Source organism: Rattus rattus, chromosome 5 (genome assembly GCF_011064425.1).
Source record: "Rattus rattus isolate New Zealand chromosome 5, Rrattus_CSIRO_v1, whole genome shotgun sequence".
In the NCBI taxonomy this organism is placed as follows: domain Eukaryota; kingdom Metazoa; phylum Chordata; class Mammalia; order Rodentia; family Muridae; genus Rattus; species Rattus rattus.
In genome coordinates, this window is record NC_046158.1 from 99000140 (window position 1) to 99027355 (window position 27216).

General features: G+C 40.3%; 1 protein-coding gene across 1 annotated transcript in view; it reads right to left on the reverse strand.

Moving 5' to 3' along the window:
• Ubr1 (ubiquitin protein ligase E3 component n-recognin 1) overlaps positions 1-27216 on the reverse strand; it is a 111470-nt gene that overhangs the window by 17049 nt on the left and 67205 nt on the right. The window contains exons 30-40 of the mRNA XM_032904035.1: positions 24723-24928; positions 22946-23039; positions 21791-21940; positions 18134-18231; positions 16437-16530; positions 14078-14226; positions 13146-13201; positions 10941-11037; positions 5652-5719; positions 4496-4646; positions 503-602 (exon numbers count right to left, since the gene is read on the reverse strand). Coding sequence (XP_032759926.1) covers positions 503-602; positions 4496-4646; positions 5652-5719; positions 10941-11037; positions 13146-13201; positions 14078-14226; positions 16437-16530; positions 18134-18231; positions 21791-21940; positions 22946-23039; positions 24723-24928 — 1263 coding nt within the window. The remainder of the gene's footprint in view (positions 1-502; positions 603-4495; positions 4647-5651; positions 5720-10940; positions 11038-13145; positions 13202-14077; positions 14227-16436; positions 16531-18133; positions 18232-21790; positions 21941-22945; positions 23040-24722; positions 24929-27216) is intronic.

Consider the following 27216-nt stretch of genomic DNA (forward strand, 5'->3'; position numbering starts at 1 on the left):
CAACTGACAATAGCATGTCAACATTATCAGTTTTAACAAACAAACCACCAAAATACAAAAATGTGTATAGGGAAATAAAAGTAAACATTTTAATCCTCTGCTCAATTTTCTTGTAAATTTATATTGGCTATATACATTATATATAATGATTATACCATATATGCACATTAAAATATAAATGCAAAATTAGCTCTCACATTAATAATTAAAAATATCAAAAGCTTTAGGTATTTACATACATCGAGGGACATCACTGTAACAAGGCAGCTTATTTTCTATTTTATTTAAAACAAACAGTTCTAATCTACTACATTTTACTTCAAGGGAAAAATCAGAGTAAATTTTCTTTAATATAAGCCTATCCTACAAACAAAATCACAAACTAAAGGGCCTTAGCTGATTTTAAAGCAAGAATTCACATGGCTGAAAGGAACACTGCCAAGCGTTTGAACAAAGACGTGGACTTCCTGAGGGACGCTCAGGCCAGTGTTCGGCTACTCACCCGTCTGTGTGCTGCGAGACTTCCACGAAGAGAGCAGACGCACAGCGAGCCTCTTCACTGTCCTCTCCACCCTCATTAAGTGGGAGTCCCGGAGACTGATCTGCAGGGCAGATTTAAAAATTTGCTCCCTGCTAGAGAGGTAAAGGACACCACAAGAAAAACTACAGAATACACTAGCCTGTGGCTGTACGGGCTCACCGAGACTGCGAGCATGCACGGGATAGACACAGGGATCCATACATACGTAGCAGACGTGCAGCTTGGTCTCCCTGTGCGACCCCTAATAGCAGGAGCAGGGGCTGTCTCTGACTTTGTTGCCTGCCTTTGGATCCCTTTCCCCTGACTGGGCTGCCTTGTTCATCATCAATAGAAAAACTAATTCTACTGTAACTTGATATGCCAAGGTGGGTTGAAATCCATGGGAGGCTTCCTCTTCTCTCAGGAGAAAAGGATGAGAGAGAGAGAGAGAGAGAGAGAGAGAGAGAGGTATGTGAGTGGGGGTGTGTGTGTGTTGTTGAGGGGGACTGGGAGGAAAGGAGGAAGGGAAAACTGTGATCTGTAATCTGTATGTAAAGTAAATAAATTGATTAATGAAAGAATAGACCTACTCCCACTCCCTATCCAAGGATTCTGCTCCCTAACCAGTGTGTTAAGCCTCAAATTAATGATTCCAAAACATTTCTGTAACTGCTTTGTCCTTTATATTAAACCCCTCAGCTTCAAGTTTATTATATACAAATGGAGATAAAATGGCTACCTTGCAGTTACTTATGACAGATTGTTATGGCACATTTGAACAGAGTTATTGTTTTCAAATTGCCTATGTATTAATGCATTTGAAAGGTCATGAAGTTTCTCTGAATGACTTGTTTTCATTTTCCAAATAAAATCTAAAGGCACACTTTACCTTTAAAAGTTGCCAACAGGGTTGGTAGGATAGTTCAGTAGGTAAAAGCACATTCTGCCAAGTCTGACAACCTAAATTCAATACCCAGAACCCATACAGTAGAAGAAAAGTGACTCCTGTAAGTTGGCTTGACCTCCACGTGCGCATGATGGCACAGGCATCCCTTCCTCCACAAATAATAAATGAATATAATAATCTATTCAACTTGGAAACACATTGAGTTTATATTGATTTTTTTCCCCATTCAAGTTAAGAGGTAAAAGTGAAGCATTGTTCAGTGGTAGAATGTATACTTCATCCTAGAACCTGGGTTCAATCCTCAGCAGCGTACATACAAATAAAAAGCACAATAATTTTTAAATTATGATGTGTATGTCTGCGATATATATGTGAATTTGTATACATGCACAGAGGGTGAGGGCAGGGGAGTCAAAGTGAACCTTACATAGAGTGAAATGGTTTCAAGCCAACTGTTTGAAGAGTTTGACAAATGCATATATGTAATGACATCACTGCTTTGTCTGTTTATCAATGGATTGAGCTGGGAAGGAGATAAAGGATCCATCACTCAAGCATGAGAGCCTGTGTTCTGACCCCAACCCACATCTCAAATCTGGGCATGGCTACTAACATAGGTTGAACAAGAGACAGGCAGGTCCCCAGAACTTACTGGTTACCTAACCCAGCTTAGCCAATGAGCTCCCAGTCCATTGAGAAATCCTGCCGCTAAAACTAAGATAGCGAGTAACTGAGGACACCAACATTGAACTCTAGCCTCCACATGAAGGTACACACTCACACAATGTGAATACAGTACATATATATATATACACACATAAACCATAAACTTAATTGAGAAGTTTCATATTTGTAGCAAAATAGCAAAAAAAATAAAAAAAATAAAAAAATTGAATTCTATGTATTTCAGATCCTATACATGGAGAACTTTCTCTTATTATCAATATCCAACATTGTTATTATATGTGTATTAGTGACAGTCATTTTGATCAGAAGTTCATACTGACAAACTGATTCTAAAGTCTAAGCCCAAAGTCATGTCTCATGCCTATAAGCTATCACTTAGAGCATAAAATAAGAGGGTTGCCAAGAGTTCAAGGACAGCCTGGGACTACATAGTGAGTTCCAGAACAGCCTGACCTAGTGAAACTGTTTTTAAAAAGTGGCAAGCCTAGGGACAGTGGTTAGGAGAGCTCACCAATCTTCACAGGACCTAAATTTAATTTCCAGGACTCACTTTAGTCAACTCATAACTTCCTGTAACTGCAACTCCAAAGCACCTGATGCTTCCGGCCTATGTAGGCATCGGCATTTAGGATGCAAACTCATAACATTAAAAATAATACAACTGAGTCTTTGAAAACAGTTTATGCAGAGAGGTAAGAGACCTAGAAGAGCCAGTTGAGCACTGAAAGATTAAAATAGGGCTATAAGGCTGACCTCACCTGACTCAAGACTAAGGCTCACTAAAGCTCACTCATGGCGTTCTGCATCCTATTGGTTTGGATAGCATATATATAGACTAGCTTCACTGTCTCTCTGCTTCTCCTCCCTCACCCATGCACATCATTGTTCTGCTCACATATCTCCAGTTTTGCCTTCCCCAGAATGTCCTGGAGTTGGACCCATATGTATCTTTCACACTGACTTCTCTCACTTAGTATATATGCTCAAATCTCCTCTACGCACTCTCAAGACTGGATAGTTCCTTTCTTCCTTGAACTAATAATATTCCATTGTCTAGATGTACCACAAATTATTTATCAATCAACTAATGGCTACTCTGATTGTTTCCAAGTTTTCTCTATTATCTTATGGCAAAAGTACACTTTTTGCTGATTCTCTCTGTAACATGTAGTGCTCTGGGTGGTCAGAAGAGGGAGGTGGATCCTTTAGAACTGGAGTTACAGACAGTTGTGAACTGCCATGTAGGTGTTGAGAATTGAACCTGTGTCCTCTGGAGGAGAGGCCAGTGCTGTTAACCACTGAGGTAACTTTCCAGTCCCCTTTAACATTTTTTTTCTTTCTGATTTTTCTTTAAATTTCCTGAATTTTCTGTAGTTTTTATTGATCACTGTTATCCAGAATCAGACTTTATTTATTGTTCATTTGTTTCACAGGTACACATATGATATATGGTATATATGCATGTATGTATATGTATGTGTTTTCATGTGTGTGCATGCATGCATATGGAAATTCAAAGCTGATACTGAAATATCTTCCTTGATCACTTTCCATCTATTTATTTATTTCTTGACACAGAGTCTCTCACTGAAGCTTGCTGGAGCTTGCCAATTCCAGGTAGTTTAGCAAGTCAGCTTGTTCCATGGAACCCTTGTCTCAGCCTCCTGAGTATGGTCACCAGCCCTATCTAGGCTCTGTGGTCTCCGGCCCTCAGGCTTGAACAGCAAGTACTTTCCCTGAGGCCACTGAGCCACTGCCGAGCACCTCATTTGCTATTGCGGACTTGGCACTAAAAGAATACTTATAATTTGATAATGTTATATTCATGTAACACAAATCATAACTCAAAAAACATTAATGAATACTTATTGTAGAGAACAAAGATTGCCAGATACTTGATGCTAAGGGGAATGGTTTTAAATGTGATTGTTCTCTGTAATCAGAAAACACATGTGAGGAAGGAGAAGCTGGGCAAGGAGTGGAATGAGCTACAAATAACCATGACATAAAGTAACCTATGGCAGTGCAACAAGGCAAGGAACACTATCACTAGAACTGAAAAAATGCAAAAGGCAGAATGTATGTGTGTGGAAATAAACCTGGAGAGACTTTGACAAGGAGGAATTTGGAAGACAGGGAGAAAAACAGGTCCTAACATCCCCTCTACATATCTGCAGAGAAGCTGGAAGTTAGACAGCCAAATATTGAGCTTATTCTACCTTTACTACTTAAGTAACATTTGGTGAGAAATACATGAATAAATAACACATAACACGAGACTTAGACATATGTAACATGGTTAATCACACACACAATTCACTCTGCCAGTGAAGCACAGGCAAATATTACTTGTGGTCAAGTAACCAAGACGGGAGCCTTACCTGCATCTACCGTGAGGAGTATCTGAAGCATATGGGCCATGGTGACCAGATGGAAGAGGTAAAGGTGGGTGTATGAAGAGCTGAGCGGTGAAGGCTGCAGATCCACCGTGTCATCCCAGTACAAGGACGGGAACGCTAAGACAGCGCCCACCTGTGAAGGGAAAATGGACAGCAACAGGATAACTGAGAAAGGCCAAGACAAGCTGACTCCTAACTAAAGGTAAAGGGGACTAAATGGTGCAGTTTTGCTGCTGTTGTTTTGAAAATAACCACCATACTTTTCCTAGTGATATTCAACAGAATATCTTAGATTATAATTATAATAACCATAAGTGATGAGCAAAGGCCATCGCTAAATAGCATCCCTTTGCTGAGTCTCCTTATTGTAGGCCTAGGCAGTAGTCCTCTGCTGTGTAGGTCTGAAGATTTGTATTATAAACCCTTGGATGTTCTTAAAAACACTGACACACAGGCCTCATCCCAATCCAACAAAATATGACTATGAGGCAAGGTCCAATTGTTAGGATCTTGTTAAGGTTCCCCAGGGCATCCCAAAAGAGTCAGGGTGGGCAGGTACTGAGTACAGACTTAGATTATAAGGTACAAAGAGGGTGATGGGAGGATTGGCTAACCCAATACCCACAAAACCCATGGTTTTCAACCTTCCCACTGTTCTCGTCATTGGGCTAGGTCTAAAAGAATAAAATTATTGCAAAGATAAAAATTCCTACATAAAGCTCCCAGGAGTTCACTATTTTAAGGAAGCTGCCATGGACTTATGGGCTAGTCTCTATCACTAGATGATTAATGATTATATTTAATGTATAGCTTACACACTAATTCATTGCGTATAAACAAGTTAAAAGGGAGTGGGAAGGAGCCATAACAAAATTAGAGGAAGTTTACTTGTTCGTATATTATCAAATATAACCAACTACAAAACCAATCATAAATTAAAAAATAAATGTGCTTTCATTTTAAAAATAATTTTGATATCTTAGTGAAATCTGTATTTGTAAAGGAATGAATAAAACATCAAATGAAACATCTTGAACACCAAAAATTTATTATTTTGAACAGAAAACATGAATTTATTAAGAAAAAACCATGAAATTATAAGCTTCATGACTTCAAAATCATTTTACTAAACACTTACCAGAACATGAAATAGATCAACGGATAGAAGGCATGGTGTATTTTCTGATTGTAGGTTAGGAAGAACAACTAAAACAAAAGTTAATATAATTCAGTCAGTGAAGCAGTAATGTACTTGAATCAAATGCAAACTGGAAGCATTATATAAAAATATGATGGGGCTAGAGAACAGACTAGTATATCATACTGTTGTCTTAACAGAATAAAGGCCACTAGAAAGTCACATATAGCTTAAGAGTTGGACGATAAGATTTAGGAGAAAATCCTGAAATAGATTGCTCAAGAGACATTTGCCAGAAACAAGGGGCCATGTTTATCACTTGTGAAGCCCAAGTCCACTCCCTAGCAGCCCCCACCTTCCATTTCTGAAATGCTGAATGACTGACTGGCTTTGTTATAGGTGAAGCCAGTGCTGAATGTGCTATGCCAGAGCCGTGCCCCTGACCTAGCTCCTTTTCCACCAAGACTTCTAAATGTTCTGTAACATACAGTGTGTGAGCAGACTTAGGATGGCGAGCAGGGAGAGCTTGCAATGCAAAGGAGGACATAGAAAACCTTCCTGTGTACGGCTCAGTGGTTAAGAGCAATGGCTGGTTTTCCAGAGAACTTGGGTTCAATGCCCAGCACCCACATGTCTGCTTAACAAATGTCTGTAATTTCAGTTCCAGGGGATCTGGCACCCTCATACAGACATACACTCAGGCAAACTACCAATGTACATTAGCATAAATAAATTAATTAATTACTTAAAGAAAAGGAAACAAAATCAATTTAAGGAAAAAAAAGAAAACTTTCCTATACAGAATTAGATTATATGGATTATATTGGAAGTATAGACAGATTGAATGTGATACATTTTTTATGAAAATATCTCTTAATCTTAAAGAGACTGAAACTTTAACAGGACCTCACAACCAACTTAATATACATTGGACTTGCCTTAATATCCTGCCTGTTTATTTAGTTTATCTTTAAGAGAACAATATTAACAACCTACCTTACTGTCTTTGTGTTCAGCTTTTACAACCAAAGCTAATGCATTATGTAACTTGCATGCCCCTGACCCAGACAGCAATGCAACCGTGTAAATATATGTGTGTTATTATAGTAACCATTGAAAACAGCAAAGAAGTTGAAAGTGACCTTATACAACAGATATCCACCATCAATGTTGGAAACAGCTGTTGAGGCTGCTTGGTAACAGTATGTTTGCAGTACTGGGTGCTCTGAGGGCATTTCGAATTATTTGGAGGTAAACATTCCTTGTAAAGCTCAGCTTTACAAGATTAAAGTATCCTTTATTCATTCTCCATACCATGTTTTTTTTTTTTTTTTCTTTTTTTCGGAGCTGGGGACCGAACCCAGGGCCTTGCACTTGCTAGGCAAGCGCTCTACCACTGAGCTAAATCCCCAACCCCCATACCATGTTTTCTGTGCTCTTTATTAGGAACAAGACACAGAATAAAAGAGACAGACATGATTAGGTAGGCATAGACAGACAAGTGAGAAAAACATAAGCTACAGGCAAATGGAAGACACAGGGAGAGAAGTGGAAAATTCAAACTTGGGCTCAATTTTGGTTAAATTAATCCAAGGGGAAGTGTTGAATTCCTTTGTGTGACAGTGGCACATTTTGGTGCCTCTGTGGATAACATTAAATGCATTTAAATGACAAATGCTACAAAGTATTATCTTTTTAATTTGACCAGTTTTTAATGAAAACTAGGGGAAAAAATGGCAAGAAATGAGATCAAGAAGTTAAGACTACAGGATTGTCATTTCTTTTTGTTTTGTTGAGCTAGCCTCGATATGTAGCCCAGGCTGGTCTAGGAAATAAAAGTGTTCCTATTTCAACCTCTTAAGTGCTAGAATTACAGGTATGGGCCATCATGCCTGGCTAGAAACAGTTTTGCATACATAAGAGCAAGAAAACAAATTGTATAGTTTTATTTTTATATATGTGTATAGGTGCATCCAGAGGTGATAGGGAGGCCGGAGGTCAACCTTGGGTATCCTAAGGTGCTGTCCACCTTGTTTTTCTGAAATGAGGCCAGAAAATATAATTGTATATATACAATTCAATAAATATAATATTTCTTCTTCTATTAGTCTCTGCCTATTCCTTTGAGATGGCTCCCTCTCAACTGAGGGCTAACATTTCTTGGCTCACCTGGACCAGAAAACCCTAGTGATCTTCTTGTCTCCACTCCTATCCCATCCTTACCCCCAAAGCCAGGGATACAGATAGGTATCTGTGGCATGCCTGGCTTGTTACTTGGGTACTGGCATTTCAGCTCCACTCTTCATGATAGCAGAGCAAGCAGTCTTAACCACTGAGCCATCTCTCCAGCCTCAACACAGCTATTACTTTTAAAACTAAGGGAGAGAAGTTTCTGCTCAGACTAATTTCTTAACCCCAATCCCAATATTCTAAATAAGTAGCATAAATATTAAGGTCATGTTTTCTGGATATAAGACTGAAATAGGTTCTTGTATGGCTATTTCTTACAGGGAAGCAACTTAACTTCTCTAAGTCTGCAGTATTTATAGATTGCGGACAAGTTTATTAATATAGACTTTTAAAGGATTTATACTAGGTGTGGCATATAATAACCATGGAGTAGTCTATCTTATGCTCTATCTTAAACTAAGATGAACACAGGGTTTTGCTGCTAGCAGGCTGAGTGCTGTGGTGGGTTGAATGTGCTTGGCCCATGGGAAGTGGCACTATTAGGAGGTGTGGCCTTGTTGGAGGAAGTAAGCCCCTATAGGTGTGGGCTTTGAGGTCCTATGCCCAAGGTCTAGCCAGTGCAGGAGAGAGCCTCCTCCTGGCTGCCTGCAGAAGTCAGTCTCCTTCTGGCTGCTTTTGGATCAAGATGTATAATTCTCAGCTCCTTTTCCAGCATCATGCCAGCATGCTGCCATGCTTCCTGCCATGATGATAACTGACTGAATCTCTGAAACTAAACCAGCCCCAGTTAAGTGTTTGCCTTTGTAAGAGTTGCCTTGGTCATTGTATCTTTTCACAGCAATGAAATCCTGATCCTTGACAAGTCATTTGCAATTTCTAGGTCTCATTTCTTTGTGTTATTTTTCACTGTGCAGTGGTGGTGCACGTTTTTAATCCTAGCACATAGAAGGCAGAGGCAGGGGGATCTCTGTGATTGGAGGCCAGCCTGGTCTACAGAGTGAGTTCTGGGACAGCCAGGGATACATAGAAAAAAACCTGTCTCAAAAATTTTTTAAAAAAAGTTTTTTTCCCAGCAACACTTCTGTCAATGCAGTCAGCAGCGTTATCTACACCTATCTTATTTTCTTTCCAGGGTCACAAACTGTGTTGCCCTCAGGACATTTAAAACATTTCCTAATCCCTGTCCTGAGATTGGTTCCACTCAGTGACTGGAATACTCTCTCATCATCAATTTTTTTCTTACAGGCAGTTCTAAAACTTCCCTCCCTAGTTACTATAAATATTTATTTTAAAATTCCTTTGAAGAGTAGAGTGTGGTTAGCACAAGCCTGTAATCTTAGTCCTTGGCAAGCAATGACAGGAAGATGACAGTAAGTTTGAGCTCCAGGCCAATCAGAGCTACAAAGTGAGACCCTGTCTCAAAAATAAAACTAAACTCCACTAGAGCAACCAGTTAACCTTAGCATGCGCAGTCTTCTAGTCTTCTTCTTAGTGGTTCCACTGCCCTCTTTCCCCTTCCGATCCGAGGTGCTGGTGATCAACCCCTATCCCTGTGTGTGCTGGGCAGCGAGTTACAGCCCAGCTCTTGCCCCTTACAGGCTTAAGATCATGGATGTGCCCTATTCCTCACTGTACGTGAGGATGGTAACTTTTTCAAAGATGGTGATTATCTATTCATTCATTTATGTATGTGTATGTACGCGTCTGTGTGTCACAGAGGGTCTATAAATGCTAGATGCCCAATAGGCGGAGTCAGTAGTCAATGGCTGGTGGTCATCCAGGGGGTTGGTTGTGGTTTGTTAGTGTCATGCTCAAAGAAGAAACAAAAGGAAAGGAATTGGATTCAGGGATCTCTCTCTCTCTGTCTCCCACCCTCCCTCCCTTTCTCCTTCCTTCTCTCCTTCCTTCTCTCCTATCTAGTGATGGGGGTAAAGCCAGAAGATAGAGGGTAGGGAAAAAAAGAATCCACAAAGTAGCAAAAACTACTATAATCCATAATTCAGCCAACCAGAACATTAATGAAAAAATTATTTAAAAATATGATTTTCAGGCTAGAGAGATGGCTCAGAGGTTCATCTACTCTTCCAGAGGTCCTGAGTTCAAATCCCAGCAACCACATGGTGGCTCACAACCATCTGTAGATCTGATGCCCTCTCGTGTGTCTAAAGACAGCTACAGTCTACATATATATATATTATATATATATAATATTTAAAAAATATATGATTTTCTTTAGAATTTCATTAATAGTTCCTCTCAAAATAGCCTTAAGTAGAAAAACTCTCCGTCAGCCAAATAAAAGGTACAGGTAAACCGACTAGTTAAAAAACCAAAGTCCAATTGTCTATGGTTTCCAAGACACTAAAAAAACTGAGCCAATTTAATGTAAGTGTGGCGGCTATAAACAGGCTGGCCTATCAACTCTTATCAAATAAAGCAGACTCAAAACCGTAAGTAGACAGAAGGGACAGTCAGGGCCACTACACACTAGGAAAGGGAACACATTATCAAATTATCAAGAAGATGTAACAAGTATAAACTAAAGTTTGTTGTTTGTTTGTTTGTTTTGGGGCATCAAGACAGGGTATCTCTGTGTAACAGCCCTGGCTAACCTAGAACAGGCTTTGTACAGCAGGTTGGCCTTAAATTCACAGAGATCTGCCTGCTTCTGCCTTTTGAGTGTTGCCCAGCTCCAAACATGTAAGACCGCTCATTGATTGATTGATTGATTGATTGATTGATTGATTGATTGCTGTTGGAGACAGGGTTTCTCTGTGTAGCTCTGGCTGTCCTGGTACTCACTTAGCAGACCAGGCTGACCTCGAGTTCATCAAGATCTGCCTGCCTCTGCCTGCCAGGTCCTGGGATTAAAGGGTTGTGCAATCACGGACCCAGCCAAAAGGATACATTTAAAAACAACATAGCAATCATGAGGCGGTGGCTGTACATCAGGTCATTTGGGCAAGTCTGTTGTAGGCAGTTAGATCTCAACAGTGAGTGTTTAACAGTCAGTCAGTATGTCATCTCCTAGCTGAAATATATTGCCATAAATGCAGAAGAAAACACAGGTAAATACTTAGAAAATAATTAAGTCCCTACCTGATAGGAGTCGAACCAGATGTTTCTGTATCAGGACCTGAGGACAGGTAGTCCTCTGTGCAACTGCAAATTGCATTAACGCTTTCAGACCATTATGCTGGATTGTGGGCGAGGTGAGATAAAACGATAGGAGATGAAAGTTAGGTCAGAATGATAAATAACCAATCCTAGCCTACTATACACTAATGCTTTATATACTTATCAAATACTCACAATATTTTATTTTTTTGAGATAGTGTCTTTCTATGTATTCCTGGCTGCCCTCACACTGAGGAATCTTTCTGTGTCCTTCTCCCAAGTGTTGGTATTAAAGGCCAGCACCACCACACCCAGCTACAATATGTACATAAAAATGTTTTTTAATTTCACTATACTTTTGAATTTTCTATTAAAAAGAAATGTTAGTTATGATCATTTCAGTTCTCAGCTTTGTTCTGTTCTCCAGATTCAATCTTTAAAAAAAAAGATTTATTTGTTTATTTTATGTATGTAAGTAGACTGTTGCTCTCTTCAGACACACCAGAAGAGAGAGCCAGGTTCCCATTACTGATGGTTGTGAGCCACCATGTGGTTGCTAGGAATTGAACTCAGGACCTCTGGAAGAGCAGTCAGTGCTCTTAATCACTGAGCCTCCAGACTCAACCTTTTAAAACATGGGACTGTTGAATCCTGTGCAAATTGTATTTAGAAATTCTAAAATGATAATAAGAAGCCACAGAACAACTGAAATACATCTTCTTCTTCCTAGAAGCAGTCCCAGGGATCTAAGGGACACACAATGTGGACTGAGTTTCTTGTAGCATCCGTCCAAGAGAGCAATGCCTGGCCAGGCAGTGGGCTAGGGAGCTTGTACCCATTAGTTTTCACAGTGCTACTGAGCACACATTAGAAACAAAACAAAACAACAAAAACAGCTAACTGGGTACAGTTCATGATTCTTTGGGGATATGATATGGCAGAAAGGACTAAAGAGACAGGCAATAATAATTATTATATTACTATTATATTATTGCTATTATGATTATTAGGGCTAAAAATTTAATCAAGGGCTTCATGTATGCTAGACAAGTGCTAAATGCAGTCATTGACTACTTACTAGTTACCAGGGTTACATATTCTTTTTATGAAAAAATTATTTTTATTTCCTGTGAATGTGCACCCATGGATATGTCAGAGACAACTTGCACAAGTAGGTTCTCCCCTTCCATGTGTCCTAGGGACTGAACTCAGCTCATTAAGCTGAGTGGCAAGTGCATTTACCAATTGAGCATTTCAGACTCAGGGTTGCCTTTTTTTTAATGTATGTATGTATGTATGTATGTATGTATGTATGTATGTATGTATGTATGTGTATGTGTGCACTTGTATGCACATGTGTTGTTGGGTTTTGTTTTTGTTTTTTTGCTTGTTTGTTTTTTTGTCAATTTGACACAAGCTAGGGTCATTTGGGAAAGGGAAACCTAAATTAAGAAAATGTTCCCATTAGATTGACCTGTAGGTGGTTCCGCCCTTGGGCAGGTGGTCCTGAGGTAGGTAAGAAAGCAAACTGCACAAGCCACGGGACCATGGTTCTAGGCTTCTAGGTTTCTACATTTAGCTCCTAACTCTAGGCTGACGTAAACCCTCTCCTCTCCAAACAAACAGCTTCTGGTCATGGTGTTCTATCACAGCAGTACAAACCTAGCTAACACAGTGTGTGTGTTGGAGCACATGCAGAGGTCAGCAACAACATGGGCCAATTCGTTCTCCTACCATGCATACTTTGGGGATCAATTTGGTTTATCAGGTTTGTGGCATGTGTCTTTACCCACTGAGCCATCTACCCTGCCCTGAGTGTCTCATCTTTAACTCAGCAATAATTACCTGTCTAGAGCAGAATCCATTAATAGTCAATGTTACATGATGGTGAAGCATCCATCAGTGAGGGGAAAATACAGGATGTATCTGGTTTTAGGCTCAGCAATACAGGGGAGGGCAGAAAAGGAGTCGAGTCAGATGAAATGTGTGTGAATTACACATAACTATTGACAGTGAGAAAGTTCTGTAAAGTACACAGCACTAACCATCACTCTTACTCAAACTGCAGCACACTCCCCACACCAAGCATACACAGAGGGAGCACAAAGGTTTCAGTGATAACTAAGCTAGGAATCCCCTTTCTACAATGTACCTCAGAACCACTGAAATCTATTGGAATATGCATACCTGTCTATTTTGAAGTGCTCCAAATAGAGGTTTTCCTTCATCTCCCAAAAGGTTTTCTTAAAAAAGAAAAAATAAATCCAAAAATATTATACAATGTATGTTTTAGCATAGTTTGGTTTGGTTGGTTCTTCACTATGGAGCCCACGCTGGCCTCAGCCTGAGTAAACACACCAGTGCATTGTCCTATGCGCATGCTTTGAGTCTAACAGGTTTGTGAGCGGCTCCTAAAGTCTATCCCGAGACTAAGAAAGTGTACACGCTACGCAATCCAAGTTATGACAGAGTGTATTGTTCCAGAAAGGGACTTAGTGATGAAAATGTAGATTTCATAAAGACTGTATTGAAGGGAAATCTAAACTCGCTTGGATAAAGATGGTGTGGCGGAGACAGACTGTTATCTGTGTAATGACGCGCCCACTTACAAACCTCAGTGCTTCTTGCCTACTTTGCCCTTCCCTGGGGAACTTCCAATATGGCAAAGCATCCGACAGGTTATCACTCAGACCTATTTCTGCCAACCTTTCTCTCCTGGCCACCTCATACATCCTCCTCCAATTAATTTTTTAGTTTGTTTGTGACTTTGGTTCTATTTTCTTTTTTCTCTAAGTATGAAATAACGATCCTGTAAAGTCCTGGGCTGAATCCTCTTAATTGGTTCTTGAGCTAGTGATGTAAGACTGCCACTGTCTGACTACAGTGCTTAAGGCTAGCCTTCAAAATACTAGCCAGCTGCACAGGGCTACTACGGTAGGTGAAAAAGCTATAAATACTAAAAGTTCTCAGGCCACACCAATACACCGAAATAGTAGCAGTCCTCAAACACAGCAAACTCTTCCGAGTCAGGGAAGCAAACATATTCTATTCAACCACTGTGAATTCTGTCTCATCGAGACCTCCAGAGCATCTGGTTGTATTTTGTAAAGAGGCTTTACCAATTGCCTGGATAGTGAAAGCACACGTGCTCCAGGTCATCATGGGTACTCGTGGGTCCAATTCATCAGGAGGCACTTTCAGGCCGATTCTGTAAATTGTTGTGGCAAAGAGAATGACCATTTCCTTGATACTGTTTGAGTATTTCACCCTAGAAATAAAGGAAGAAGAAATCTGTACAGTATGTTTTTAAGTGCTGCTTTCTGAGAAGCCTCATTAGGTCAGAGAGCATCAGAACCAGTCACCTCCCTTCGACACTGAGTGCGTTAGCTACTTTCCTCACTGCGGTGACCAAACATCTGGCAAAAGGCAACGTAAGGAAGGAAGTATTTAGGCTCACAACGCCAAGAGATACAGTCCATCATGGAGGAAAGGCATGCTAGAGGACGCAGGTGACCGCTGAGATAGCAAGCGTGTGGAGCTGCCTGTTCCCACACGGGTTCTCCAGTCACCCAGCCATGGCGTGCCACCATCTACCTTCCATGTGGACTTCTCCCTCAACTAAGCCTCTCAAGACAAGCCCTCACTGCGGTGGAGCCCTCACTGGGGTGGAGCCCCCACTGCGGTGGAGCCCTCACTGGGGTGGAGCCCCCACTGGGGTGGAGCCCCCACTGGGGTGGAGCCCCCACTGCGGTGGAGCCCCCACTGGGGTGGAGCCCTCACTGGGGTGAAGCCCTCACTGCGGTGGCAAAGATGGCGCAGAGGTCAATTTGCATCCCAGCACTCACAGAGGCTAACAACCCTCTGTAGCTCCAGTTCCAGGGGACCTAATGCCTTCTCTTCTGGCTTCACAGGCACTGGGCACACAAGTCATACACTGTCAGAAATGAAGACAAAGCGCTCATACTTAGAAAATAAAAAAATATTTTAAAAAAAGCAGACAAACAGATCCAAGTGTGTCTTATTAATCTAATATTCTTTTTAATTTTTTTAAAGATTTATTCATTTTATGTATATGAGTACACTGTAGCTGTCTTCAGACACACCAGAAGAGGGCCTCAGATCCCATTACAGATGGTTGTGAGCCACCATGTGGTTGCTGGGACTTGAACTCAGGACCTCTGGAAGAGCAATCAGTGCTCTTAACTGCTGAGCCATCTCTCCAACCTTAAAGTAATATTCTTAATCCAATCTAGTTGACTATCAAACATCAAAATAAGTGAAATGTCAAACTTGTCAAACTAGGGATTAGAACCTCTATAGATTTATTCATAAAAAAAAATAGGGAAAGCCACCTCCTAAAGGTAGAAAACTCTCTTACAAAATGGCACTGGTGCATATCACCGTAGAGCTAAAGTTCAGTAATGAGCACAACTGGACCGGTCTAGGCCCAAACTAAGGACAGACTGAAAAGAGAAAATGAAGTTCAGAGGAAGAAGATCTCATCTACATGTTTTGGTACTCTGAAAAGGTATAAAAGTATTTCTGAATTGATAGTGTGTGTGTGTGTGTGTGTGTGTGTGTGTGTGTGTGTACGCGCACACGTGTGTGTTCGCACTTGTGTGTATACATTTATGCTATTCATGTATATACATGACAGGTAACCCCAACAAGCACTTGGAGCAACAGTTTCTGGTTCCTCCAAATTTCACTTTTAACAAGTATTTGAGAAGCAATAAGACAGGTAGTGTGAAAAAGGATTGTAGGTAGAAAAGGTATGAGGTAGTCATATGCACAAAATAGTAATCCCTCATCTGGGACATTATATCTTTTTCAAGTCTCTTTTGTAACTCTGAGATACAGTAGGGCACTTTCGATTGCACATGAAATACAAACTGAGGGTAAAGTGACAACGTTTTTTCAGAAAGTCACAGGCAAACAAAATGTGTCATTTAAGTGAGGTCTTTACATTCTGATCCTCTTGTAGCTTTGGTTGTTGTTTGTTTTGTCAAAAGTGATTATGGAGTGGCAGGGTGTAGGGAGCAGCCTCTTCCAAGTCACTCCAGGCGGCTCAGAGGAGAAACATGTCAGTGTGGGTTTGTTCCCCAGAGCATCATCCTCCAGCTTCTATCAGTGCGCCATGGAACATGACCCCTGCCCTCCAAAACACACGCACATGCATGCACACACACCAATAACATTTTTCTAAAAGAATCTCAAACCATCTAATTTACTAAGTAAAACTTTAGGGGAAAAAATGGATAAGGAGACAGTTTTACAAATGAAAAAAAAAGTTAGCTCCAATTTTTACTTTTCCAAACTATTTTTTGAGGCAGGGTCTCACTATGTAGCCCTGCCTGGCCTGGAACTCACTACACAGACCAGGCTGACCTCAAACTCAGAGATCCACCTGCCTCTGTTTCCAAAGTGTGTGTCACGACACCCTACTTCACAAACTCTGTTAACTCGTTAGATACTTACGAGGACTGAACTCCAAAACTCAGGATGGAATGAAACTCAAAAGTAGAATCCCCCATTCCTTGATTAAACAAGACAGGAACTGCTGGAGCTTCTCCTTACAAATTAAATGAAAGAAGAGATAAAAATCATGCCCAAGTCTCATCTAACAATCAGCTCTCCGGCTGTTTAAACCATGGATAATCCCTTAGACACGTTAGTTAGTAGTGAGTAGCCCGTCCTAGCTTCTCTGCTTAGATAGCACAGATGAAGTCCTTCTTGCACATCAACCTCACACATAAACGGGTTCTTCCTTAAAGACATCATACAGTGCTGCTCTTTATAGTTTTGCTTTCTCCTCTAATCGGTAATGAATATTTTGACTCATCAGTAACTTCATTTAATTCTTTTAATTTTAAAACCCGCATTTGTACTTAATTTGGCGTGTATGTGTACGTATGTGAGTGTGAGTGTGTTTCTGTTTGTGTGCACACACACCAGGTAGTGGAGGTGGCTCCTGTGCAGTCCAGAAGACAACTTACAGGACTTGGATCTCTCCTGCCACCAACAGAGGTCTTCAAACTAAAGCTGTGTATAGTCCCAGCCATGGAGAGGATGGGGCAGGAGAACTGTGTAAACCCAGGAGCTGGAGTGCAGCTTGGACAAGATTGCAAGAACCCTTCTTACACAGACAAAACCAACAATACAAACTGGACTCTGCCTTTATTTATTGATTTATAACCTAATAAAGACAGTTCTTCGACAAATGTTATATGCACATGGTAGAATGTATATGTGTGGGTATGCATGTGTGTATCCAGGTTCAGGAGCCCATGTACATGCGTGAGGAGGCCAGAGAAGAACATAAATCACTCTGCCTTTTACAGACAGGACCTGTCACTAAACCTGGGTCACAGTTTTGGCCATCAGACTCTTAGGCTCTATCCATCCCTTTCCCCCAGCACCCAGCATTTCTCTAAGTGCTGCTGGGGACCCAGATTCAGATCCTCATGCATGCTCGGCAAGCACTTCTCTCACTGAATCATCCCTAGCCCCTCTTCACCAAACATTTTAAGTGATCTTCAATTTCCGTTTTTTAAGCCTATCTCCATGGCAACATTGTCATTCAGCTGTAAAAAATATATACATAAGGATACAGATTTAATACATTTTTATTAATATTAAGACAGAACATTATACACTGTTCTGTTTTCCATTATGAAAAATGATTGAACTGAGTAAACTGATAGCCAAAAAGTCTTGGATTCAAAATCTCTATTTCCTGATATTTAACAAATCTGTACTTTCAAATCATATTTTAGCATAATAATTACTTGCAAAAAAAATTAAAGATTTAGGGGGCTGTAGAGATGGCTCAGTGGTTTAGGGTACTGGCGGCTCTCCCAGAGGACCAAGCTCACAATTTTTTTTTTTTTTTTTTTTGGTTCTTTTTTCCAGAGTTGGGGACCGAACCCAGGGCCTTGTGCTTCCTAGGCAAGCGCCTACCACTGAGCTAAATCCCCAACCCCCCAAGCTCCCAACTTTTTAATTTCAGTTCTGGAGATCCAGTGTCCTTTTCAAGTCTCTGAGGGCCCCAAGTCATAGAGTGTCCCATAGACATACATAAAGCGAATCACTCAGAAACATACAATTCAATTTTTAAAAAGTTAAATATTTAGAAATAATTTTCAAATGTCCAGTACAAATAGAGTCCTACAAACCTTTAGCGTGCTTCATATTATAACCTGATATTCTGGCAAGGACAGTCTGTATCCACCGTGCCAAGGTCAGAAGTTGAGAAAGAGCCTCTGCATTCTCACTACAAAAAAGTGACATTTAGAAACAGTCAATTCAGCTGGTACACAGGCAATCTGCAGGGCAGACTTGTTGAGTCTTTCCTTGAATAAATTGAGATATTAAAAACATCAGCTGTGCGGGGTGTGTGTGTGTTTTGTTTTGTTTTGTTCTGTTTTGTTTTGTTTTGTTTTTTAGCCCAGCACTGGAGTGGCAGAGTTCAAGACCAGACTGGTCTATACAGAGAAACCCTGTTTTGAAAAAAAAAATCATCAAATTCTGCTGAGCATGGTGGGTGGCTCCACCTTTATTCCCAGTACTTAGAAGACAGAGGCAGGCAGATTTCTATGGGTTTGAGGCCAGCTGGATCTACATAGTGAGTTCCAGGTCAACCAGAGATACATAGTAAGACCTCCTCTCAAAAAAATAAATAAACAAAATTAAAACATCAAGTTTCTTCATTTTGTAACATTCTAGACCATGAAAATGAGTCTAAAATATAGTTGGTACAATGATTAGATATAACTGTCCATCTCTGACTGGGAAGTAATCAAATACCAGTAAACACTGCCATGGTTGTTCATCAATTGCTAGGTGATGTTACTCACACCCTGATTCCTCCACACTGAATCTCAGTTTCAGGTTCTAGCATATCCCAAGCAGATCACTTCTTCCTACCTCTATCCACTATCCCGCTGGAAGTCCTGCCATATCTCATGTGAACTACAATGGCCTTTAATAGGTCTTCCCCTTTTCCCTTTTAATTACTTAGGGTTTTGAGACAGAGTTTCTCTCCGTAGTCCTGGCTGTTCTGGGTCTCATTTACTCTGTAGACCAGGCTGGACTTGACCTCTGCCTCATAAATGTTGGGATTAAAGGTGTCTGGGTTCCTTCTGCTTCTGTTCTATTTGATTTTTATGTATGAATTTACCACACACACACACACACACACACACACACACACACACACACACACACACACATATGGGCTTTGCATTCAGGTACATCTGTACACCAGAACTATACTTATAGCTATACTTATAGCTGGTTGTGAGCTGCCACATGAATGCTGGGAACTGAACTCAGGACCCAGCCAGTGCTCTTAACCACTGAACTACCTCTCTAACCCCTGAAAGAGCAGTCTTAAAGTAAAATATAAAATGAACTGTGCCAAATTTGAATAGCTAGCATAAATTTGACCTAAGAAATATTTTTGATCCTCTATATTATGAATTAGAAACAAAACCTAACATGTTCTAGGAAAAAAACATGCGTGTATATGAAGTGCATGTATGTGTGACTGCAGGTGTGTGCATGCCATTGTACATGTAGACATCAGAAGACAAAACCTTCGCTACTGGTTCTTTCCTACTAACCTGTTGAGATGATTTCTCTGTGTTTGCTGGTACACACACTGGGATAGCTAACCCCCCACTGCCAGAGTTCCTCCTATCTCAGCCTCCCATTCCCATACAGGAGGACGGTGACAGACAAGTGCTAAAGTGACCAGCTTCTACACAAGCCCTAGAGATCTGCACTCAGGCCCATCTGCTTACACAGTAAGCATTTTAACCAGCTGAAGCACCTCTCTGGACCAGTTTTACAGTTTTGATAATTTTTTTAAAAGATTTATTTCTTTTTTATTTTATGTACATTGGTGTTTTGACTGCATGTATGTCTCTGTAAGGGTGCCAGATCCCCTGGAACTGGAGATACAGACAGTTGTGAGCTGCCATGTAGGTGGTGGGAATTGAACCTGGGTCTTCTCGAAGAGCAGCCAGTGCGCTTAACCACTGAACCACATCTCATTCCCCCGGTTTTGATTAATTTATTGTGTAATGTTTTACATCTAAGTGTGAGTTGAGGACTAGAGCGTTGGCTCAGCAGTTAAGAGCACATACTGCTCTTGAGAAGGACCTGAGTGTAGTTCTCGGTACCTTCAGTTCCCCCACATCACCAGCTCCAGGGAATATGACACCCTCTTCTGGGTGTTGAAGGCAGCATCACTCACATATGCACACTCCCCAACACACAATCAAAAATAAAAACAAGCCATACATATATATAAAGTCTAGTAGAGAAAGTTGAGGAAATAAGTTGCTACTTATCTAGAAAGCAATTATACTTTTAAGTATCTTTATTTTGGGGAATCATTAAAAAAATAAAAAAGCGGGTTGGGGATTTAGCTCAGTGGTAGAGCGTTTGCCTAGGAAGCGCAAGGCCCTGGGTTCGGTCCCCAGCCCCGGGGGAAAAAATAAGTAAATAAATAAATAAATAAATAAATAAATAAATAAAAAAGCTAATGTGAGCTAACAAGAAATTGGAAGAGGTATGCACCTGAAATCTTAGCCATCAGGAATGCCTAGACTGTGCAGCAAAGCCTTGTCTCAAACAACTAAAACCAACCAAATAAACAACTTCTTCACACCCTCAGAAGATAGACGTGAGGTCTGGTTTCAAATCCTGAATCTCGCTTGGAACAAGCAAAAAGCCATTCGCAGTGGTTATCCAATTCTTTATGTTTAAATGGAAATAATAGTACCAGCTTCAGCAGACAACTGTGAGAGTTAAATAAGACACGGCAAGTGCATGGTACTCTGTCTACAGCTCATCAGTGACTCAGTAAATGAAGGGCCAATCTTCCTGACACATCCTTGTTTGTACATGGTGGCATTCCATGGCCAAATATGAATAAGAAGTTCCAATGACACGGACTCGTGAGATAAAGTGATTCCATTTACCAAACTCACCATCTCACACTTTCGTTGGGAGCAGCACAGTGTTATTCTGTGGAGCTGCCTCGCACATGCCAGGGAAGCACCTTCCACTGAGTGACAACGTCTCTGCCAAAGGTGCTTCTTCAGATTACTAAAACCATTTCCACTGCTGGAATTATCATTACAAATTGTTGATTTTAAAATAAATTAAAGAATAACTTTTGTCTATCTTGATATAGGGTCTCACTATGTAGCCTTTGTTAGCCTGTAACTTGCTATATAGACTAGGCTGGGCTCAAGCTCAGAGATATTCCTGTCTGAGTCTCCTAAGTACCGGTTGCTACCACCACACCCAGCTAGGATAACAACTTTGTTACCAAGTAGAGGAGTAAGAATGTAGAAGTATATAATGAAAGTTCTACTTATTAAAACTAGTGAATGCCTGTTAAACTATAAAAACAGATTGTCAGAGGTAAAATATTTTAAAATTTAAATGCTCATAAATTATTCAAAATATGATAAATGTAATCATTTACTTATTTTTATCATTAACCTTTTGTACAGATCTCCAGTAGGATTTGCAATTTTGGGGTTCTACTGATTTAATGGTGGGTGGAAAAAGCAAAACACAGTGCTTTAAGTAAATGAAAATCCTAGTTCTCTTCAACACCAAAAGCTGGGCTTTCATCTCATTTGTGAGCAGATGCAAGCTTTGGAATGAGAATGGTGGGCTGGAGAGATGGCTCAGCCGTTAAAGGCTAGGCTCACAACCAAATATATAAGAGAATGGTATTAATCTCTAATCTCTGTGAGGAGAGAAGGGGCAAGTGAGGCTTGGAGGACAATCTGGACAGAGGTGAAACGCACCTGTTGATCTTCTGCGGCTGCAAAGGAATGATGGGGATGACGGTATTGCAGAGAGACTTGCAGAGCGGGCACAGGTACTCGCCACTCTCCAAGTCAAACAGGTCGACGTGAATGCGCTGCTGAGAGCTCAGCTGCACTGCTTCAAAATACCTGCAAAGTCAAAGATGCGGTCCACTCGCAGCACCTCACATGGCTTCCATCTGTTCTCAGCAAAAAGTCCTACAATTCTGGATTTAGTGTCTTCAGAATTTATCACAAAAATACAAGGTATAATTATAAAAGAAACAGGCTGTCCCCTGGGGTGTAAGTAAGCTGGGAGACCCATCAGGGCAGATACAAATCTGAATGACTGCTTGAATCCTCTAACTCATCCCCTGCCTCAGGAGCAAGTGGACATCCTTAGAGATGCCAGGGGACCATCTACACCACTGAGGGCTTGCGACGGACAGATTAACGATGCTTTTAACCTGATGGCAAATGAGTAAGCCATACAAAAAAATTATCAGAAATTACATTTTAAAATTTTTAATCTTTTCTCAAGAAAAAACTAGAATATGTCATTATTGCAAAGAAACTTAATATTTTTGGTTTCTTCTTCGTTTGTTTCAATACAGGACTTCTCTGTGCTCCCTGGTTGTCCTGAGTCTGGCTCTGTAGACAAGGCCTCGGAGCTCATAGGTCCACTGCTTCTGCCTCCCCCGTGCAGGGTTAAATGCATGCACCACCATGATTGGCAATAAAGATACTTTCTACTACATATTTTAAGTTTTTGTTTTTGTCTTTTAAATAAAGATTACTGTTCCTCTCACATGCCTAGGACAAGCAGTGTTAATACTACTTAGTTTTTGGGAAGCAAGTACATTTTCAGTTCTTGGGACTGAGCCAGGGCAGTGCACTGTGCATGTTAAGTACAAGCTATATTATCACGCTACACTCTAACCCTAAAAATATTAAGCTGGGAACTTGATATATCAATTTCAAAAGCTTATAATAAATAGAAATATAATTAGTATCATGAAAACAGGATTAATAATTAAAATTGCCTTAATTATTCCACAGGAAAAACAGAAAGACATGAGAAAACACGCCTTTTGTGACGTGTAGTGAACGCCAATGTTCCTAGTCTCTTTAAGAACCTGTCAGAGGGACACTTACTTCTGCCAGCACACTGCATGCATTACATGACCACAGCTTCCTGCGTAAGTGCCATGTGCCAGGTCTGGATCCATGAAAAGAGGGTCCAGCGATTCTGGTTCAGAAAGACACAAATAAGAGGTATATACTTATATATACACAAATAAGAGGTATATACTTATGCTTTCTAAAGTGTTAGTGGGTGGCAGTGGAGAAAGAGTTTTCAGGTCTAAAATGCTTAAATTTTATTTCTTAGGAATGTCCACATATACCACTATGGCAGCAGGATATATATCCCCAAAAATAAGAAAAGAGGTGGAAAGAAACAAGACATTTAGGCTAGATCCTGAAATCCTTGTGGATTAACAACTCTATTCATTTACACTGTTAATTCTGAACTGTAGGTTCAAGCTGCATTATACTGGCTGTTGAAATGCTTTTCTATTCTTCAAGAACAAATCTGCCTTCATAAATCAAAAGAATAATTTGAATACATGACAACTTATAAAGAAGACTTATTTTTAGATGAGTGTTTGCCTGCCTATATGTTTCTGTGTGCTGGTGCCCAAGGAGGCCAGAAGAGGGCACTGGACCCTCTGGAACTAGAGTTGCAGACAGTTGTGAGCCACCATGCAGACGCTGGGTCCTCTCTGCATGAGCACCAAGTGCTCTTAACTGCTGAACAATCCCTCTAGCCACCAAAAATGTCGATTTTAAGAGTGGGGGATAGCAAACCACAGAGCACGAAGTTTAAATTATGATGTTATTACATCACTCCGAGTCTGAGGCCAGTTAGCACCTGCTGCTCAGCTCCCTCGTTCACACGGCGACATCAGTGCACAAGGTGTTGTGAGCACTGAGTGTGCACATGTGCACAGCATGGAGTCGGTGACTGGAACATGCTAAATGTTAATAAATGTTAGTTTACTATCATCATCACTGCCAGGGAATTTAAAATGTAAATGTAAAGCAGCGAGTTTCACATTAAGTATAATGTGTTATGTAATTAATACTCGCTGAAGTAAATGTTTAATACAAATCTAAACAGAAGGCAGATAAGTTCACCATGTGAGACAGTGAATAAAATTATTAGTCCGAATTCATCAAACTGGTTATTATCTTGAAAAAGGGGGACAAGAGATACATTACTAAAATAAACTTTTATTTTGTTTGTGAGACATTGTCTTACTGGGTAGCTTAGGCTGGTCTTGAACTAACCACCACCACATGGCAATCCTCCTAACCTAGCTCTCCATGTGCGGGGATTATAGGCCCAGTTAAAAGAAACTTCATCAAAGCAATATGTAAAATATGTTTAGATCTTTATTTAAAAAATATGCCTTCCTACTGAAGATATTTTGAGAACAGCTATAGAAATAAAGATTGTGTGTATGTATGTATGTGTGTGTATATATATGATATTCTTGAATTATTAACTTCCTTAAATATGATAATGGTATGGTAAGTATATAGTAGACTGTCGTCAGTTTGGGAAACGCATTCAGAAATACCTGTGGATGAAGTGTTATGAGGCCTACAATCTACTTTCAAATGATTCAGCAAGATAAAATAAAGCAAAACTTAGGTGACCGAGGACTAACAAAAATCAAAACGACACAAACAGTAGCCGGTGTGACAGGTAAGAACCTAATCTACTTCACATGTAGATATACTTTATATTGACCAGACAGGACTTACACATAACCTCATTGCTAAGGCTCTTTCTGAGTTTATTTCTATTCTACTTACATAGGCAGGAGAAGAAATGGCTGAAAGTAGATCCCTTGAGCATACGTACCCCCTAAGAGGCCCGCAGGCTTCCCCCTGTGCTGGGTTAGGGCGGTGGATTTCTGCACACAGGCGGACAACACCATGGCGTTGTTTTCTAGTTTCACCTCTTGTTCTTCTTGGCAGAGGATGCACGTCAGCACCTCCTTTTCTGTAAGAGCTGGGCCCCGTTTAGGGCCCAGAGCAATTCGAGAGCACTCACTGACTGCTGAGGGGCTAGCAAAAGAAACGGCACAAACCAGGACATAGGTTTTGGTCACTGTCTTTACATTTTGGTGGATTTTAAGTAAGTAAATATAACTAAAGTTATAGTTAGCAATATGACCTTTAAAATCTGCCCTGAACTTTCTGGCTTTAAGCAGTTAATTTTATAGCTAGAAAATTCAGTTTGTTCTAAGTGCACAAAGAAATACATCACAGAATAAGATATATGTTATGATTCTAATTAATTTACTATGTCAGCAAAAGTGGGGCCATTTGTCTTTTTCTGAATGATATTTAGTTCATGTATCAAATAAATTTTATAAAATATAAAAAAGTATTAAGAAGAAAATAAAAGGCATTATATTCTGCAACGTAACCACTAATAATCTGGCTTATTTTCTCCTAGTTTGCTTTCTATTTATAATACACATTTTATGCAAAGAAGGTCACGCTATAAACAGAGACTTATCCACTTAGATGCTGCCTTACTTGCTCACACCTTGCTATTCTGCCATGAGAAACAGCTGCCGAGTGCCACTGCTGCGACTGCACCATAACACTCTATCCGGTCCCTTTCACCAGGCATTCGAGCTTCAGTCTCTAGCTTAGTAGATATTAAAACTACAAAAACCGAAGCCTTAATCGACTTCAGTGCTATAGCAATACTTATACTCTATAATATACAAGATAATAAAATGCAAATCAAAGCAAGTATTTATAATGGTTTGATGTGATGCTAGGAACCACTTCACAGATTTTTTTTTACTCGCTTATTCCTTACAATAAACATGAGATAGATATAATATAATTACCTCCATTTTTCCAGAGGGAGAAACTGAGACCTAGAGATACTAAAAGATAGGTCTAGGAACTCATCATTCATACATAGTAGGACCAAGATTTAACTAACCCAAGGGGCCTGGCCTCTGAGGTCATGTGCTACACCATCCTGCAAAACTACATAGAAAGCTCCCTGAGAAATGGTGCTTCAGTCAATGAAGTATAAATAACTCAAGTGCTCATCAGTGTGCGTTAACATGACACAGAACATTATACAATTTTCAAAGGGTACTGCTCAGCTGTAACATCAGAAATATAGTAAGTATATATCACTTATGCTAACAAAGCAAGAAAAGGAATAACAATACCATATAATTTTGTGACTACATTATGTTCGCATGTAATAGTATAATGAAAGTCTGACATATATACATAAAATCTTCTTGTTTTTAGACAGTCTCGCTTATGCGCAGCTTAGGCTAGTCTCCAGCTCACTGTAGCTCAGACTAGCCTTGAACTTTCAATCTTTTTTAAACTCTTGAGTGCAGAGCTACACGTATAAAACTTATAACCACAGAAGGCAGAAAAGGATATAGGAACTTGGTCAAGTATCCAAAGGAACTTTAGCTTTATCTCTACCATTTAATTTTCTTTTTTCTTTTTTTTTTTTTAAAGATTTATTTATTCATTTATTATATATAAGTACACTGTAGCTGTCTTCAGATACACCAGAAGAGGGCATCGGATCTCCTTACAGATGGTTGTGAGCCACCATGTGGTTGCTGGGAATTGAACTCAGGACCTCTGGAAGAGCAGTCGGGGCTCTTAACCACTGAGCCATCTCTCCAGCCCAGATTTACTTATTTTATATATATGAGTACACTGCAGCTGCCTTCAGACACACCAGAAGAGGGCATCAGATCCCATTACAGATGCCTTTGAGCCACCATGTGGTTGCTGGGAATTGAACTCAGGACCTCTGGAAGAGCAGTCGGGTGCTCTTAACCGCTGAGCCATCTCTCCAGCCCCCATTTAATTTTCAAAATGAAAATATAGTAATATAACTGCAATTACAACAGTGAATGGAAAAGGCATTAAGATAAAATTAAGGGTCCAGGGACTAAGCCACTACCCAAAGACTATACATGGACTGACCCTGGGCTCCAACCTCATAGGTAGCAATGAATATCCTAGTAAGAGCACCAGTGGAAGGGGAAGCCCTTGGTTCTGCCAAGGCTGAACCCCCAGTGAACGTGATTGTTGGGGGGAGGGCGGTAATGGGGGGAAGATGGGGAGGGGAACACCTCTATAGCAGGGGAGGGGAAGGGGTTAGAGGGATGTTGGCCTGGAAACCGGGAAAGGGAATAACAATTGAAATGTAAATAAGAAATACCCAATTTAATAAAGATGGAGGAACAAAAAAAGATAAAATTAAGGGGACTGGAGATATGGCTCAGCGGTTAAGAGCACCGACTGCTCTTCCAGAGGTCCTGAGTTCAATTCCCAGCAACCACATGGTG